The sequence below is a fragment of the Mauremys mutica genome, chromosome 7 (genome assembly GCF_020497125.1).
Source record: "Mauremys mutica isolate MM-2020 ecotype Southern chromosome 7, ASM2049712v1, whole genome shotgun sequence".
Classification (NCBI taxonomy): Eukaryota; Metazoa; Chordata; order Testudines; family Geoemydidae; genus Mauremys; species Mauremys mutica.
In genome coordinates this window covers 28,345,560-28,360,204 of record NC_059078.1, presented here as the reverse complement: position 1 = coordinate 28,360,204, position 14,645 = coordinate 28,345,560, and the positions used below count along the sequence as shown (strand labels likewise).

At 42.5% G+C, this 14,645-nt stretch overlaps 1 protein-coding gene and 1 long non-coding RNA gene across 4 annotated transcripts in view; one reads left to right on the top strand and one right to left on the bottom strand.

Moving 5' to 3' along the window:
- The window catches only part of FGD3 (FYVE, RhoGEF and PH domain containing 3), a 184,924-nt gene that overhangs the window by 118,943 nt on the left and 51,336 nt on the right, over positions 1 to 14,645 (bottom strand). The window contains exon 1 of one of the 3 annotated variants that reach the window (XM_045024951.1): positions 7,143 to 7,241. The exons of 1 other annotated variant lie outside the window; for it this stretch is intronic. In XM_045024951.1, the coding sequence (XP_044880886.1) occupies positions 7,143 to 7,202 (60 nt within the window). In that variant the 5' untranslated portion in view covers positions 7,203 to 7,241. Of the gene's footprint in view, positions 1 to 7,142; positions 7,242 to 14,645 lie in introns of those variants that run through there. One more of the 3 variants, XM_045024953.1, reaches the window with a different exon arrangement.
- LOC123374729 lies at positions 7,395 to 14,637 on the top strand. Its single transcript, XR_006581180.1, has 3 exons — positions 7,395 to 7,444; positions 11,510 to 11,577; positions 14,428 to 14,637. It is a non-coding gene; the product is annotated as an uncharacterized LOC123374729 (long non-coding RNA).

The window sequence follows — 14,645 nt, the reverse complement described above, 5'->3', positions numbered from 1 at the left end:
CTAGATTTAAACTAGCTCAAATATGTTCACTCAAGCTGCAAATCACATCCCAGGATTCCAGACATACCTAAGGTGGGAATTCTATTGAGTTAGGGTTAAACCACTAAACTTTCTCATGTAGATAATCCAGAAAGGTACCACATCCAGCTTTACTGAAGCATTTTGTTTCCTTTTCACGGATTGCTGCTTTACTCTGAAATTAATTAAAACTAATTTAATTGAGAGAATTCCCATTTCCCAGAATAAATTTTCCTCTTTACACTCAAAAGGAGAGCTAAAAAAGAACTAAACTGAAAACAAAGACAAAATACAACTTTTGGACAGGGTTTTTATACCCCAAAAAGAGAAGAGTTCCAGAATCTCCATGAAGTCCACTAGAGACCTTGCTATTGCTAACAATTTTACATGGAAAATGCTGGGACACAGTGGCCATGGATGGCGGGATAAAATGGAGAGAGTGAAAGAGTGATCATTCTAGTAGCAAAAAGGTTGGATGGAAAAACATTCGTAAATTATTGGGGCCATAACCCTGATCTTCATGTCCAGCCAAGCTGCGCTTACCAAGTTAACAACTATAAAGGATGGGGTTAGAATGGATTTTAAAAACCCTAACATATCAACACTGTTTCACATTTATTTCTTAGACAAGCTTCATATCATGTTAAGGAGAAGTCTTCAACAAGAACCAGGGCACAGAATCTCCCCATTCTCTAGAAAGCTGAACTATCTGGATGCCAGAACACTGAAATCTACTGCCTCATTAATTTATTCTGCCACCCAGAACTCATTTTCCAGTGGAGAATGAATTTATACTTTGTATGAAGCTGCCTTTGATCACTGCAGTGCAAATACAGCATGACAAAAGATACAATTATGTGTACAGTAACCGGACATCCCGTTTTAATTGTGTCAAGTATCAGAGGGGTAGCCGTGTTAGTCTGGATCTGTAAAAGTGGCAAAGAGTCCTGTGGCACCTTACGAAGTAAAAAATGTATTGGAGCATGAGCTTTCTAGGGTGAATACCCACTTCGTCAGATGCATGTGTCCACTACATGCATCCGACGAAGTGGGTATTCACCCTAGAAAGCTCATGCTCCAATATATTTGTTAGTCTATAAGGTGCCACAGAACTGTTTGCCATTTTAATGGGACAGTCCTATATTTAAGCCTTCTTCCAGGTGCCCCAACTTTTTGTTAAATATGGGCAAACTGTCCTGTATTTTCTGGGACTGCAGCACAGAGCCAGCAGTGGGGGGCAGCAAGCAGCCATAACCCATCCCCTTTGTTCTCCCCAGCGCACGCCCATACCACGCACGCCCTTGCCGCCGCCTCCTCCAGCAGCATTGGTGGTGGCAGCAATGCCGGGGATGGGCAGCAAGAGCACACCCAGGAGCAGCACAGGCTCCGCCACTTCCCCCTGCTCCCGCTACTGCTCCAGACCCACCACCCCTCCGTGCCTCCTGGGAAGCACCCCCGCCTGCCACCATCAGCTCCCGCCTTACATGGGTGAGTAGTCGGGACAGGGCATGTCCCCCCTCCTCCGTGCACCTGCTGTGCCCCCTGCCCAGCACTTGGGGAAGCCCGCAGGGATGGGGGTCCCTGCTCAGTCCTGGCAGACGGATCCCTTCGCCCCTGTGGAGAGAGGCTCCACTGACTCCCTGGTAGGGGTAGCAAGCTGCAAGCACTGTTTCACCTCGCTCCCAACCCCTTTCCCCCTGCACATGGGACCCCTAGTGGGGCATGGAGGAACGTGGGCAGGGGGAGTAGGAGCACCAGCCCTGCTCTGGAGGCAGGGCTAGGAAGAGTGACTCGGGCTGGCCAGCCCACCTCACATGCAGGAGGGCAAGGGGGGCCTTGGGTGGCCCAGCTCATGGTGGGGGGGGGGGGCTTAGACCACCAATCCCACGGGCAGGCTTGCGGTGGTGGTGGGGGGGGGGGCGGGTTGGACCACCAGCTCTGCAGGCAGGCAGGCAGCGGGGTGGCTCAGGCCAATCCTAGGCACCAGTAGGGAGGAGGACCTCAGGCTGGCCCCATGTGTGTGGGAAGAAGGGAGGGCTTGGGCTGGCCCAAGTGCAGGGGGCAAGGGTGGCCTTGGGCAGCCCCACGTGCAAGGAGATTGGGGGACCTCAGGGAGGGCTCAGGCCAGCTTGGAAGTGTCCAGTTTTCCATCTGGGAAAGTATGGTCACCCTAACTATGTGATGAAAATCAACTCCCAAATTTATTTTAACATCCTGTTTACTTACATGCAATTCCAAAAAAAAAAGACTCTGGATCAAACACTTAACAGGCATAACTTTATGCATGTGAGTAAAGAAATCAATTGGACTACGCAAGCACATAGCTGTTTGCAGGATTGGGGCCAATATCAATTGATTTGCTTCTCCGCCCCCCTGCAAGTGTGGGGAGTAATTTTCTTTTGTGTTTTAATTTCCAGGAAGAAATAAGTTAGTATCCACGGTGGATGGTTCTCTCAAAGAGCTGAGCTCATCTTTGTGCATAATGCTGTCTGCTTTCAGACAGACAAATTACAGCAGATAAATAGCAAGAGCAGCTTCCACACTACCAGATTTTGTACAAGCTATTTATTCTCCTTAACAATACTTTAAACCAATTGCTGATGTGTAGGGTAATTAACATCCAAAATCAAATTCTTCACAGATGAATTAGAGCAAGCTGGAATAGTTCAGAATTCAGCTACTCATCAATAGACAGTCCTTTGCCTTGGACAATGATTTAAATTTTACTGCATATTGAAGACTGTAATTACAAAACCTGAAAAGAATGTAATCCATACCACCAAAGAAAGTGTTAGTACTTGTTTAAGTGAAGGAAAAACAAGGCAGTAATATTTTATCAAGGAAAGAAAAGAATTACTAATTTCAAAACTAAATGCTATAACTTTTCCAAAACCACATGCTCATCAGATTTTTACATTCAAATGTCATGCACAGTTATACTGAGAAACAATATACATAAACTAAGTGAAAAATGATTTAAGACAAGGAGAGATAGTATATCTAGCGCCACATTGCCTTGAATTCTCTGTGCCTCTCATTTAATATACTACTACTTTTACTTCCCTAGCTTAAAAAAGTATTTGTAAGGCTTAATTAAATGTTTTCCAACGTGCTAGGAGATCCTTGGATGAAAATTCTCATTCCCCATACAAAGCTTGAGTAGACAGGCTTTGCACGTGGGATCAACGTGAGGACTGGAAGGATGAAATACCATTTCCTCAGCCAGCACTCAGGAGCCAGACACCCATGGCATTGACCTACAGCTAATATTACAGCCCTTGAAAGTTCAAAAGGAGAATGGAAAGAAGAGGAAGAAGCTCCTTAACGTCTGGACCAGATTGTGGTTGGGGACAGGTATAGAGAGTTCACTGTAAACTACACAAAGTAGATTACTGGAAAATTTTCAAAAGCACCTAAGTCCCTCTTTAAAAAATGATTTTCCAAGGTATTTAGAACCTTAAAATACATCAGTTATGGGCTTAACTTCCATTTAAACTAACCTGTGTAGGTGCTTCTGAAAATCCCACAAGGTGCTTTTTCTAGCCCTTGGGCACTTACGAGCCTAAGTCCCATTGGCATTCAATGAAATGTAGGCCCCTACATCACTTAGGCACTTTTCCAAAATTTTACCCTATGTTTTGCAACTCTACAATCATTAATATAATTATTCTAAATGAAAAACATAACTACTACTACATTTATGTTATTTTTCAAATTTCTTATTTGCTACAAGAAAATCATTCTACAAAGTATTTGAAATATTAAATCAACAATGGGTTAACATTTGTACATAGTCCTACACAGATGTTTGCATTAGTCCTGGAAAAGTAAGTTACAGACATTAGGCAGTTTACAAAACGTTGCTTTAATATGTGCCATTATCTAAAAAAATATATTTGTATAAATAGTAGAGTTAATAGTCCCTTTTCCAGTCATTTCTGGGTCTGGCATCATTTATTCACATTTACCAGGTTACACAGTGAATTTTCAGATAGGTTTCTTGGCAAAATGTAAATAAAAACTAAAACATTTTACCATATATTTTGCTATTACTCTCACTGAGCGCAACAAACAAGATGTTTGTGATTAAAAATCTTCAGATGCATTAATCTATTTGAGATGGTTTTAAAAAGGAAATTGATCTATTTTGCTATGCAATCCCATTTTTGTTTCATTCACAAATATGCTCACCTACACTCATATAACCATTCTTAATTTTTCTTAATGCAGATAGCTAGCTAGAAGGAAAAAAAAATACTACCAGTAGCAAATAGCCATTCAGTTATGGACCTGAAGACAATATATCTGACCAAAAAAAATCCCCAAATATTTGGGCATATAAAAAAGAGACCCACGACATGTTGAGAATTGCAGTACCTTCTTGTGATGCAAAAATCAGGAGGATTACTCCCCTCCAACTTATCACTATGTTATAATTAAATTACCACAAAGCACATCCTATATATTTTATGGAATAAATGCAACAGCATAATTATCAACTACATTTATGACAAAAGAAACAAGAATAGAAAATATCACAAGTAAAAATAGCTGCATTTCTTGACTTTTTAATTTTTAACTGTGCAACCAGCAATATAGGGGTTTTTTGCAGTTATCATTCACCCTACAAAATACTAGTAAACACTGCACAGGTGGGACAATTTTAAATAAAATCAACTGAAAAGAATAATTCATGGTCACGTTTTTAGGGATGGATAATCCTTCCTCTTGATAGAGATAAGAAGTTAAACAGAAACATGAAGTCCAGTCAAGAGGAAATAACCTAATTTATTGCCAAAGAATTATTTTCACTGAATAATAAATTTACCGATTTTGACACAAGCAATAAGAGATGTGGAAATAAATCTACTTCAAAGTGAATATTACCACCTCAGAACCACTGCCATCTGGGATTATCTCACTAGTGTAAAATTTGTTTATTAACTGTCCTTATTACCATTTTGAAATAGATTTTCCCCCAATTAATCATGAGCTCTTATTTAAAACAAAAGAAGGCCTATTAACAGAGGATTCTAAATAATTCTATTGAGAGGATTCTGCTGGTTTTCCCTCCTGAAACTGTAGTTAGACAAGCTATTATTATATGTATTACAACAGTGCCCAGAGGCTGTGATTATGATCAGCATATCATTGTACCAGGCACTGTACAGACAAAGTCTGTGCCCTGAATGTTGTGGGAAAGTAAAAGTAAAACAATTTTAGGTCCCAGTCCTGCAAATGGTTACTCATGAGTAGTCTCATAGATTTCAATGGAAATATTCACACGCAAGAGTACGTATATGACTGTTTGCAGGATCATTGTAAATATTTACAGGCAAGGACTATGGGTAGGATTTTCTCAAGTGACTTAGTAGCCATATATCCATAGAAAGTCAATGGGACTTTAGCGCCTAAATCCCTTAGGCACTTTCAAAGACTGTACCCTATAATTTTGTATTTACAGCACCTAACACAATGGGACCCTGACCAGGGCCAGTGGACACCACAGTGAATAATAATTTTAGGAAGCTCATATTTAGACACTTAGTTCACCTATTGTAAGTTAATGGTTGGATATTGGAGATCAGAAAAAAAATATTCATTTTGGTAATGTGCCTGCAGGATTCAGGTTTCACTCTGCAAGCAGTGCTACTGATGGAGATTATTTTCATTTATGCACATGTAATAATGACCCATGCCAGAAAGACCACTGCATCTGAGAACATGGTAACAAACCCTAAACCTAAAACATGAGTTGATGCATGAATGTGCAAGATACTTTCAAATGCTATATTGTCCAAGTAAAAGCCACATAGTTGTCAGAGCTGTTCACAGTCATTCTCCAGACTCAACATTCCATGACCTAAATATTCACTGACTAGCAGTCTTATACCTGTTAACTCTTCAAAGGCCCGTTCCTACAAGGTGCTGAACACCTCTTCATGCAAAGTGCTGAGCTCCTTTCACTCAAACAGATTTAAAAGGAGTGGAGAGAGCTCAGCTCCTTGCTGGGAGACCCTCAGCAGCTTGCTGGGTTGGGATCTGAAGAAATTTTGTGCTCTAAAGCAGTGGTCCCCAACGCGGTGCCTGCTGGGGCATCTATGTGCGCCCGCGTACTGGCCGGCGGACAAGCATCCGCCAAAATGCCGCCGAAAAGCAGCGTCAAGAGGCGTCGCCACCGAAATGCCACTGACTTTCGGTGGTGACGCCTCTTGACGTTGCTGCTTCTCGGCGGCATTTCAGCGGATGCTTGTCCGCCAGCCACGGTCCTCGGTGGCTCGTCGTCCAGCACCCGCCACCCGGAAAAGGTTGGGGACCACTGCTCTAAAGTACAATCGTTTTACACAAAGGAAACGCCACATTTAATGGCAAATGCAAATCCCTTTTTAAATTAGCACTTCTGATAAAAGAGTCACTAGAATATTAGATGGTAAAAGTAATCGGGCTAGACTCTGCCCCCTAACACAGCTGCACAGCAAGCTGGAGGAGGGGTTAAGATGATTCCTGCTCTTGCACAGTCCACAAAGGTACTGATCAAAATATCAGAGGGGTAGCCGTGTTAGTCTGGATCTGTAAAAGCAGCAAAGAATCCTGTGGCACCTTATAGACTAACAGACGTTTTGCAGCATGAGCTTTCGTGGGTGAATACCCACTTCTTCAGATGCAAGTGGTGGAAATTTCCAGGGGCAGGTTTATATATGCAAGCAAGAAGCAAGCGCTTGCTTCTTGCTTGCATATATAAACCTGCCCCTGGAAATTTTCACCACTTGCATCTGAAGAAGTGGGTATTCACCCACGAAAGCTCATGCTGCAAAACGTCTGTTAGTCTATAAGGTGCCACAGGATTCTTTGCTGCTTTTACTGATCAAAATAGTGGCCTTGGCAGCCTGCAGAGTGTTGGGGCTGATAATGAGCTGCTCAAAACAGGGGAGAGAGAAATGGGAAGTAGGAATAGTCACAGCAGTGGAGTTGGATATCTCAGAGGGGATTATGACCTAACAGAGCTGATTGGAAAATTCTACAATTTCAACGTTTGTTTTCAACTGTGAATTAGCACTAACCGTCCAAATTTTATATCTTTTTCCCCTCCACACACACACAAAATGAAAATTTCTTTAAAATACCTTTTTGGAAATTTGGTTTGACACCGAACTGGATCCACCTGAGCTGCCATGGAGCATCATGGGAGCTGTAGTTTGAGTGCCTTATGCCCCCATTCTCCACTAGGGATGGGGTTCCCTAGGTAGTCTACATCTTGCATGATGCATCACAATCATGGGCCTGCCATGATGGACAACAGCAGTTCAGCCAGAGGTGAGATCACAGTGCATTATGAGAGATGTAGTCCAGCCAGGGAGCCCACAGAGGAGAATGGAGCCATGAAGAAAGCAAACTACAACTCCCATGTGGCAGCACGACAGCTCAGGTAGATAGATTAATACTGAAGTGACCTAAAATAAAAAAAGTTTGGATTCAGTTCAAGACAATGAAGTGTTTAGATTCAGGCTGACACCGCCCAAAATAAAATATATTGTTTGTCCTGACTGAAAAAATATAAAAACTGCACCAAAAATTGAAATTCTCACTTGTCTACAACAGTGGTTTTCAAACTTTTTTTTCTAGTGACCCAGTTGAAGAAAACTGTTGATGCCTGTGACCCAACGGAGCTGGGAATGGGGGGTTTGGGGTGTGGGAGGGGGCTCTGGACTGGGGCAGGGGTTTGAGGTGTGGGAGGGGGTCAGGGCTCTGGGCTGGGGGTACAGGTTCTGGGGTGGGGCCAGGGATGAGGGGTTTAGGGGGGGTTCAGGGCTGGGGCAGGAGATTGGGGCGCAGGCTTACCTCGGGTGGCTCCCGGTCAGCGGCGCAGCAGGGGTGCTAAGGCAGGCTTCCTGCGTCTTCTGGCACTGCGGACCGCGCTGCACCCCGGAAGCGGCCAGCAGCAGGTCCGGCTCCTAGGCAGAGGTGTGCAAGCAGCTCCACGCGGCTCTCATCCGCAGGCACGACCAACCCCAGCTCCCATTGGCTGGTTCCTGGCCAATGGGAGTACGGAGCCGCTGGTCAGGACAGGGGCAGCGCGCAGAGCCCCGTGGCCTCCCCACCTAGGAGACAGACCTGCTGCTGGCCACTTCTGGGGCGCAGCGCAGAGCCAGGACAGGTAGGGACTAGCCTGCCTTAACCAGGCAGCACTGCCAACAGGACTTTTAACGGCCTTGTTGGTGGTGCTACCCAGTGCCTTACATTCCATTACCCAGTACTGGGTCGCGATCCGCAGTTTGAAACCCACTGGTCTACAAGACATAATAAGATCTAATGGTTGGAAGTAGAAGCTACATAAATTCAGATTAGAAATAAGACTCAATTTTAGCTGTGTAGGTAATTACCATTAGGACAGTTTACCAAGGGATATGATGGATTCTCCATCACTTGAAGTCTTTAAATCAAGAAGATAGGATAGAGCTCATTCATAAGCTTCAGGCTTGATACAGAGATTACTAGGCAAGATTTTTGAATTTTTAGTGCAGAAAGTCAGTCTTGATGATCATAATGGTCCCTCCTGGAATCTATTTTGTAGGAATATCATTTTCCTTAAAAAACAGCCAACATTTTGACCAGCCAATGTATCTGTTTGATACATTTCCTTGTTTTTCTTTTAAATAAACTCTAAAATGTTGAAACTAAATTGGGGTATAAACCTGCAGGAGAGGAGCCCTCCCTAAAAGATCTGGGGCCAGATCCTCACGTGCCATAAACCAACATTGCTCAATTGACTTAACAGAAGAGCATGCAGAGACCTGGAAGAATAGAGGGTGCACTGGAAGAAGCCAATGAAGCAACATTGATCTAAACCAGCTGATGGTCTGGCCCCTTATAAAGCTTGCCAAAGCAGGGTTTCCCTCTGCCAAATGTTAGCATATCTCTAGGTGTGTGGTGGGAGTTTTACTTGCATGAAATATGGGGATAGTGGTGGCAAATGGTGGAAGGGAAAGGACAGCTTTTATCCACATGGAAAACTGGTTGTATTCTGTCCACCTCTATTTCTCCACAGGTTCCTTGCACTCTATTCCTCTTCCAGTTCCCTGCATCCTGTTCCATGTCCTTTTCCCCCTGGGATCTGTGTCCCCCTCCTTTATGCTTCTGAAGTCACTTGAATCATGAATCCATTCATCCTTTGTCTGTACCCAACAAATGTCCTGCCCCTACCTTCTATGTGCTACCTTCTCCTGACTCAGAGCTCCTCCATTCCAAGATAGGAAAGAAAAGCATCAATCACCCCTTCATATGCCCTGCAGTGCCCTCCCACAAGTCTATACTCATTCCTGATGACCTATTCTCCCCCACAACACACACACACTGATCCCACCATCTTTGGCTCAGCTCAGAAGTTTATATTGATAAAGAATATTCTTTATACGCTTAAGAACAACTCTTAATATTTTCTTATACTATTTCACCTCGCTCCAGCTCCCAGTCCCAGAAAACACTATGGGTAAGTCTACATTGCAGTTAGATGCTTGCTCATGGACTGTGCCAGTTGCCTTGAGCTAGCAGGACTTGGGTTAAGGGGCTGTTTAACTGAGATGCAGACATTTGACCTTGAGCTGTGGGACCCTCCCACCGCATAGGATCTTAGAGCTTGGGCTCCAGTCCGAACCCAAATATCTTGGGCCCCTTAGCCCAAGCCTCACAAGCCAGAGTCAACTGAAACGGGCCAGCCACAGGTGTCTAATTAGAGCGCAGACTACCCTAAAAGGCTAACAAAACAAATTTTGAGTTTATAAGTCCAGACACTTTGGAGGTTATTCTCCCCCCATATAAGTAAAAACATTCTAAACTAAAATTACAGCTCCCTTTTCAAAAACACCATATCTCTTTGCCAGGGTTTGATCAAATTTCCCAGCTGCGATGAGCTGTCTACTACTATACTTTAAAAAGACTCTTTCTGCATATCCTATGGGAAGATTGAAAAATCAGGATTACACTGGGGAACTAGCCCCACCCTGAGCTGTGGAGTAAGTATTGGTGCTCCATAATAAAACACTGCAAAGAAACATTAAAGCACCATTAAACATTAAAGCTTACCCACCCCCGGACCAATGCCCTTACAAAAAGCCTCCACGGAGAGAAGACAAATCCCTTATACACGTGACAAAGTCTACAAAACGGGCTCTCACCGCAGCACCACAACCAAACTAAAGTGAGGAGGGAATTTAAATCTCCATGGTAGCCAAGCATCATATGTCTTGCATGATATTCATGCCTTTAAGGAGCCCAGATGCCCCTGCTCCAGCCCAAGGGGATTCCCATGCATCCATCAGGGATTCCCTGTGCAGGGATTCTTTCCATCACCAGAGCCTGCTGTGATACCTCTTCTGCCACCAGCTCACCATGGAGCAGCAGTTATGGAGAGCAGGGAGGTGGTGGCAGGACTGACTGCCTCCAAGTATCCCAACCACACTCACTCCCTCTCACATGCATTTCCATCCCTCCAGCTATCCCAGGCACTTCTCCATCATTAACCTCCCACTCACTAATCTGTCCAGCAGGGACCTCCCATCAGCTACTACTTATTAGTGGATAATGGACACAGACCCCTCCTACCCATGCTGCTGGCGGTGTGAGGGGATTGGTTAGTGCTCCCCTACACTGGCTTCACTCCCAGGAAGGGGAATCAGTAGCTAGTTCCCACATGCAAAGAGTGTCATATAGGGAGCTGCACACAGCTCTGTAGCCATGGATCCTGACAGTTCCAGGTCCAGAAAGTGGACAGATCAATCTCTGGGGCTCCTAAAGGCAGTGGCAGCAGCAGGTCTCAGAAGGAATAATGAACTCATCTTGGGGTCTTTCAATTCCTAGCTCTCAGAGCAGTAGCTTAAACTAACTTTTTAAGATGACTTTAACCTGACAGAGTGTCCCCTGCAGGTGGAATCTATTCACCTGGTATAATCAACATCCATGCACCCAACTCCAGCAGAACCTTATTCTTAGAGATAAGTCAATCTTAAGAGCTACAGCTAAGTCTACTGGCCTTGGGCTCACATTCAGGCTGTCCCTAGGTCCTCAGGACTGCCTCCAAAAAAACATCTTAGGATTTCCAGCCATGCCATGAACAGGGCAGCAGGTGCAATAGTTGCCACACCCATGAAGGTGACAGTGAATAAGAGAAGAAGATGAGGGAGATGGTCATATGGAGGTAAGCATACCACAGTTGTCTGGATTCCTTTACGAGCAGGGCCCAATCCTCAAAACTTAAGCAGAACTCTTGTTGAAGTCACTGGGAATTTTGCTTGAGTGTTGATGGGGCATTATATTTCTAAATCAGGAAAACAATAATTAAAAAAATATATATATATATATATATATATATATTTTTAATTATTGTTTTCCTATATATATATATATATATATATATATATATATATATATATATATATGTATATATATATATATATATATATATATATACACACACTGATGTCAGGTTTTTCCCCAGATACCAGTGAGAAAACCCAGCAGGTTGGGACAGCTGAGAGGAAGTCTTCGTTTTCTCATGTCAAACAGGTATAGTAATAACTCAAAGACAAAAAATTGTCTCTTCTCCACTTGTCTTTTAAATTATTTTACTTCAGCACAATAAATGCACTTGCAGCTGTATTTCTTTGGTGTCACAATGACTTCCAGATAAAGCCCATATCTTTCAAGAACAAAAATATCACAGAAGCAGGATTCCTCTACTCACATCTTTTTTTTTTATTGTAAAAGTGACAGTTACAAGAATTTGAGGATCAGTTTGTAAAAAACATAATATAGGATACACTAATACCAGAAACATATGGTGAACCAGAAAAATGTATGCTGGTATTTTAAAACTTTATCAATACACCTTCCCTTCCCAACTGGAAAGGTGTCATACACAGTCCATACATCTATTATACACACTATATATACATTACACACCTGGTTTTTACTGTAAGGTACACAAACATGTATAAAATCATTATCCCTTCCAGAAGCTATGCTGAGAGGGAGCCTGAGGAGACCTTCAAGAAAACAGCAGAGGTACAAGGCCTCAAGGTCGATGGCCATATACCTACAGGGGATCTCCCAAGATGCAAGGGGATCTGGGAGTTCCCAAGGGTATGGAAACCAGTCCCCTTGTTTCTTCCATGGGGGGAAAACCCCCACCAGCCAACAGACAAATTTGGAGGAAATTCTGCAAGGGAATACTGGAGAGTTTTTCCTCATCCTTCACCCCCTCAAGTAGCATTCCTCCCATCGGGGTAGGAACTGGCCCAATAAGATACCTAAGTGATATTTTGTCTTTTGATAAGATAGCACCTTGGCTGGTGAATCTCCATAAAAGCTCAGTAAGATATACAAGATAAAATCCACACACAGTTTAAGTGTCCTCCTCAAATGATAAAACCTATGGCTACTACGGGTTAGAAAGAAACTGCACCATAAATAGAAGAATTAAGAAGCAGTGTTCTATTTTAAAAAGGCAGACTAAGTCTGTACAGAACGATATTTGGTATAGGCTTTCTATCAATGACCCTTAAGAACATAATTTAGGTCATTCCCGTAACTGCTGCACATAACTATTTCTTTGTCCACAAGAGGAAATGTATTATGAATGATTTAGTGACACTGTAACAAAAAACAAACAAACAAAATGGGGAAAAAATTTCAAAGAGGGTCCATGTTGTCATGGTGACTTCACAGCCATTATGTACTTCAGACCACATTTTAAAGAAAACTACATCTTCACCCCCATCAAAACAACAAAAACAAAATCCTGCTAGTTCATCACAAATTGATCAAAATATCAACAGATTTATTTGATCCTTCATCACCATTAGAAGTATTCACTCAATGCTATTATACTGTCTGATTCAGGTATTTAACAAACATAACAGATACAGCCAGAGTTTAAAAAAAATCTTAACTGTCAAATCAGTTTACCATCTATGAAGATGGTAATCTTTACAACTCTTCTGACAAGGATTATATTAGGACCATGTTTATGCTTTCACCAGATTTTATAAATGACTGGTTACAATAACCTTTTCATTCTTCCAGTTTTGCAGATACTGTTTGCAAGCCATTTGTTTTCTTTGCAAAATACCATCAATCTCACATACTGCTTGAGTCACATATAGTAAACAAATACCCTTAACCTGCTGAAATACAAAAAGAACTCTCAATAACTACATGTGAATCTTCCAGAAGAGCAGATTTTAAAAAGCATGCACTGTAAAGATCGTAAAATCAACCCAGCTCATTAAAGCAGGCAACACAGCAAAAAGGTATACTACCAAAATTCTAAATTGCTCACGCCCATTGGTAAGTGCTTCTAAATACACCTGCTTGTAAACCAATAAATGACAATAAAAGATCTAGCATCTGGTCAGACACCATTTTCTATATGGTATCTGAAAAGACATTAAAGAATCCATGAGAAAGCGAGATTTGCAACAGATCACAGAGAGCTTACCAGCAGTTCACCACCAGAGCCTGGCCAGCCATCTGCCCATTTTTCTTCCTGGAAGCTGTTTCAGGGAGTTGCCACATTCACTTCACAGAATGATAATTCTGATAAACCCCACCTCTCAAGTTAATCAATTAATGAAACAAGATTGTTTTCCTTACTAAACAATGCATAGACACTAGGTCATTTGAAGGTTGCCTGTTTCCTTCCTGCTTTAGGGCCTCCCTCCCAAATAACAGTCCATCCGAATTCTGCTTTTTTTTTTTTTAAATTATTATTATTCGTTCAAAAACTGCAGGAATACACTGAGCCCTCGACAATACCAGCTTGCATGATGAAAGAGCAAAAGTAGTTTTCAGCCTGCAGAATGCCTTAGAAGGGTTACCATGGAAATGAATGTGGAAAGGGGAGGGGGCTGGTCTGATGACAAGTGCTGCTACTAAATGGAGCAGAGCTTTAAAGGAAGGCTGAATGGGGGCTGTGCAGAAGAAACTGGGGAAGAGAGTGTGTTTTACTACTACTATTACCACCAACAAAATGACAGCTGTGCTTTCATTTTCTATTAGTGTGATATGAAATAAAGCAAGGAGGCTCTAAGAAATAAAGTTCTCTGGGAAGCAAAGGGCAATGCTCTTTGAAACACCTGCTGGCATCAGAGACATTAGCAAGAACTAATGACCTGAAAAGAGTTTATTTGCATATTTGCATTTCCACAAAGAGGAATTTGGGTTTAAATTCAACAAAACAGGTTGGCAAGTATGAACCTGTTGCAGAGTTAAGGCAAGTGTAATGAGGATGAATGGAAAGGGGCATCTTCTCATCATGAAAATGCAGAATAGCATTTCTGTTACTGCCAATTGTCATGTATATTTTGAGACCATTCTGGAAACAGATTAGATTAATGATTACAATTGTATTAATAGGATCTAGACGGAGCAAAAATGCAAAGGCCAGAGCTGCAGGAGTCAACATTGTGTCACACGCCTACCCTGACTGTTAATACTGGATGAGATTCCTACTTGAAATACTACAGCAACGCTCACCCATGCTAGGTCTTGTCAGAACTCCCATTCATAATCAACTGGAATAATTCATGATAGACTGAAACCTGGCTTGAAAGTCTCGGCACAGGAGCCTAACA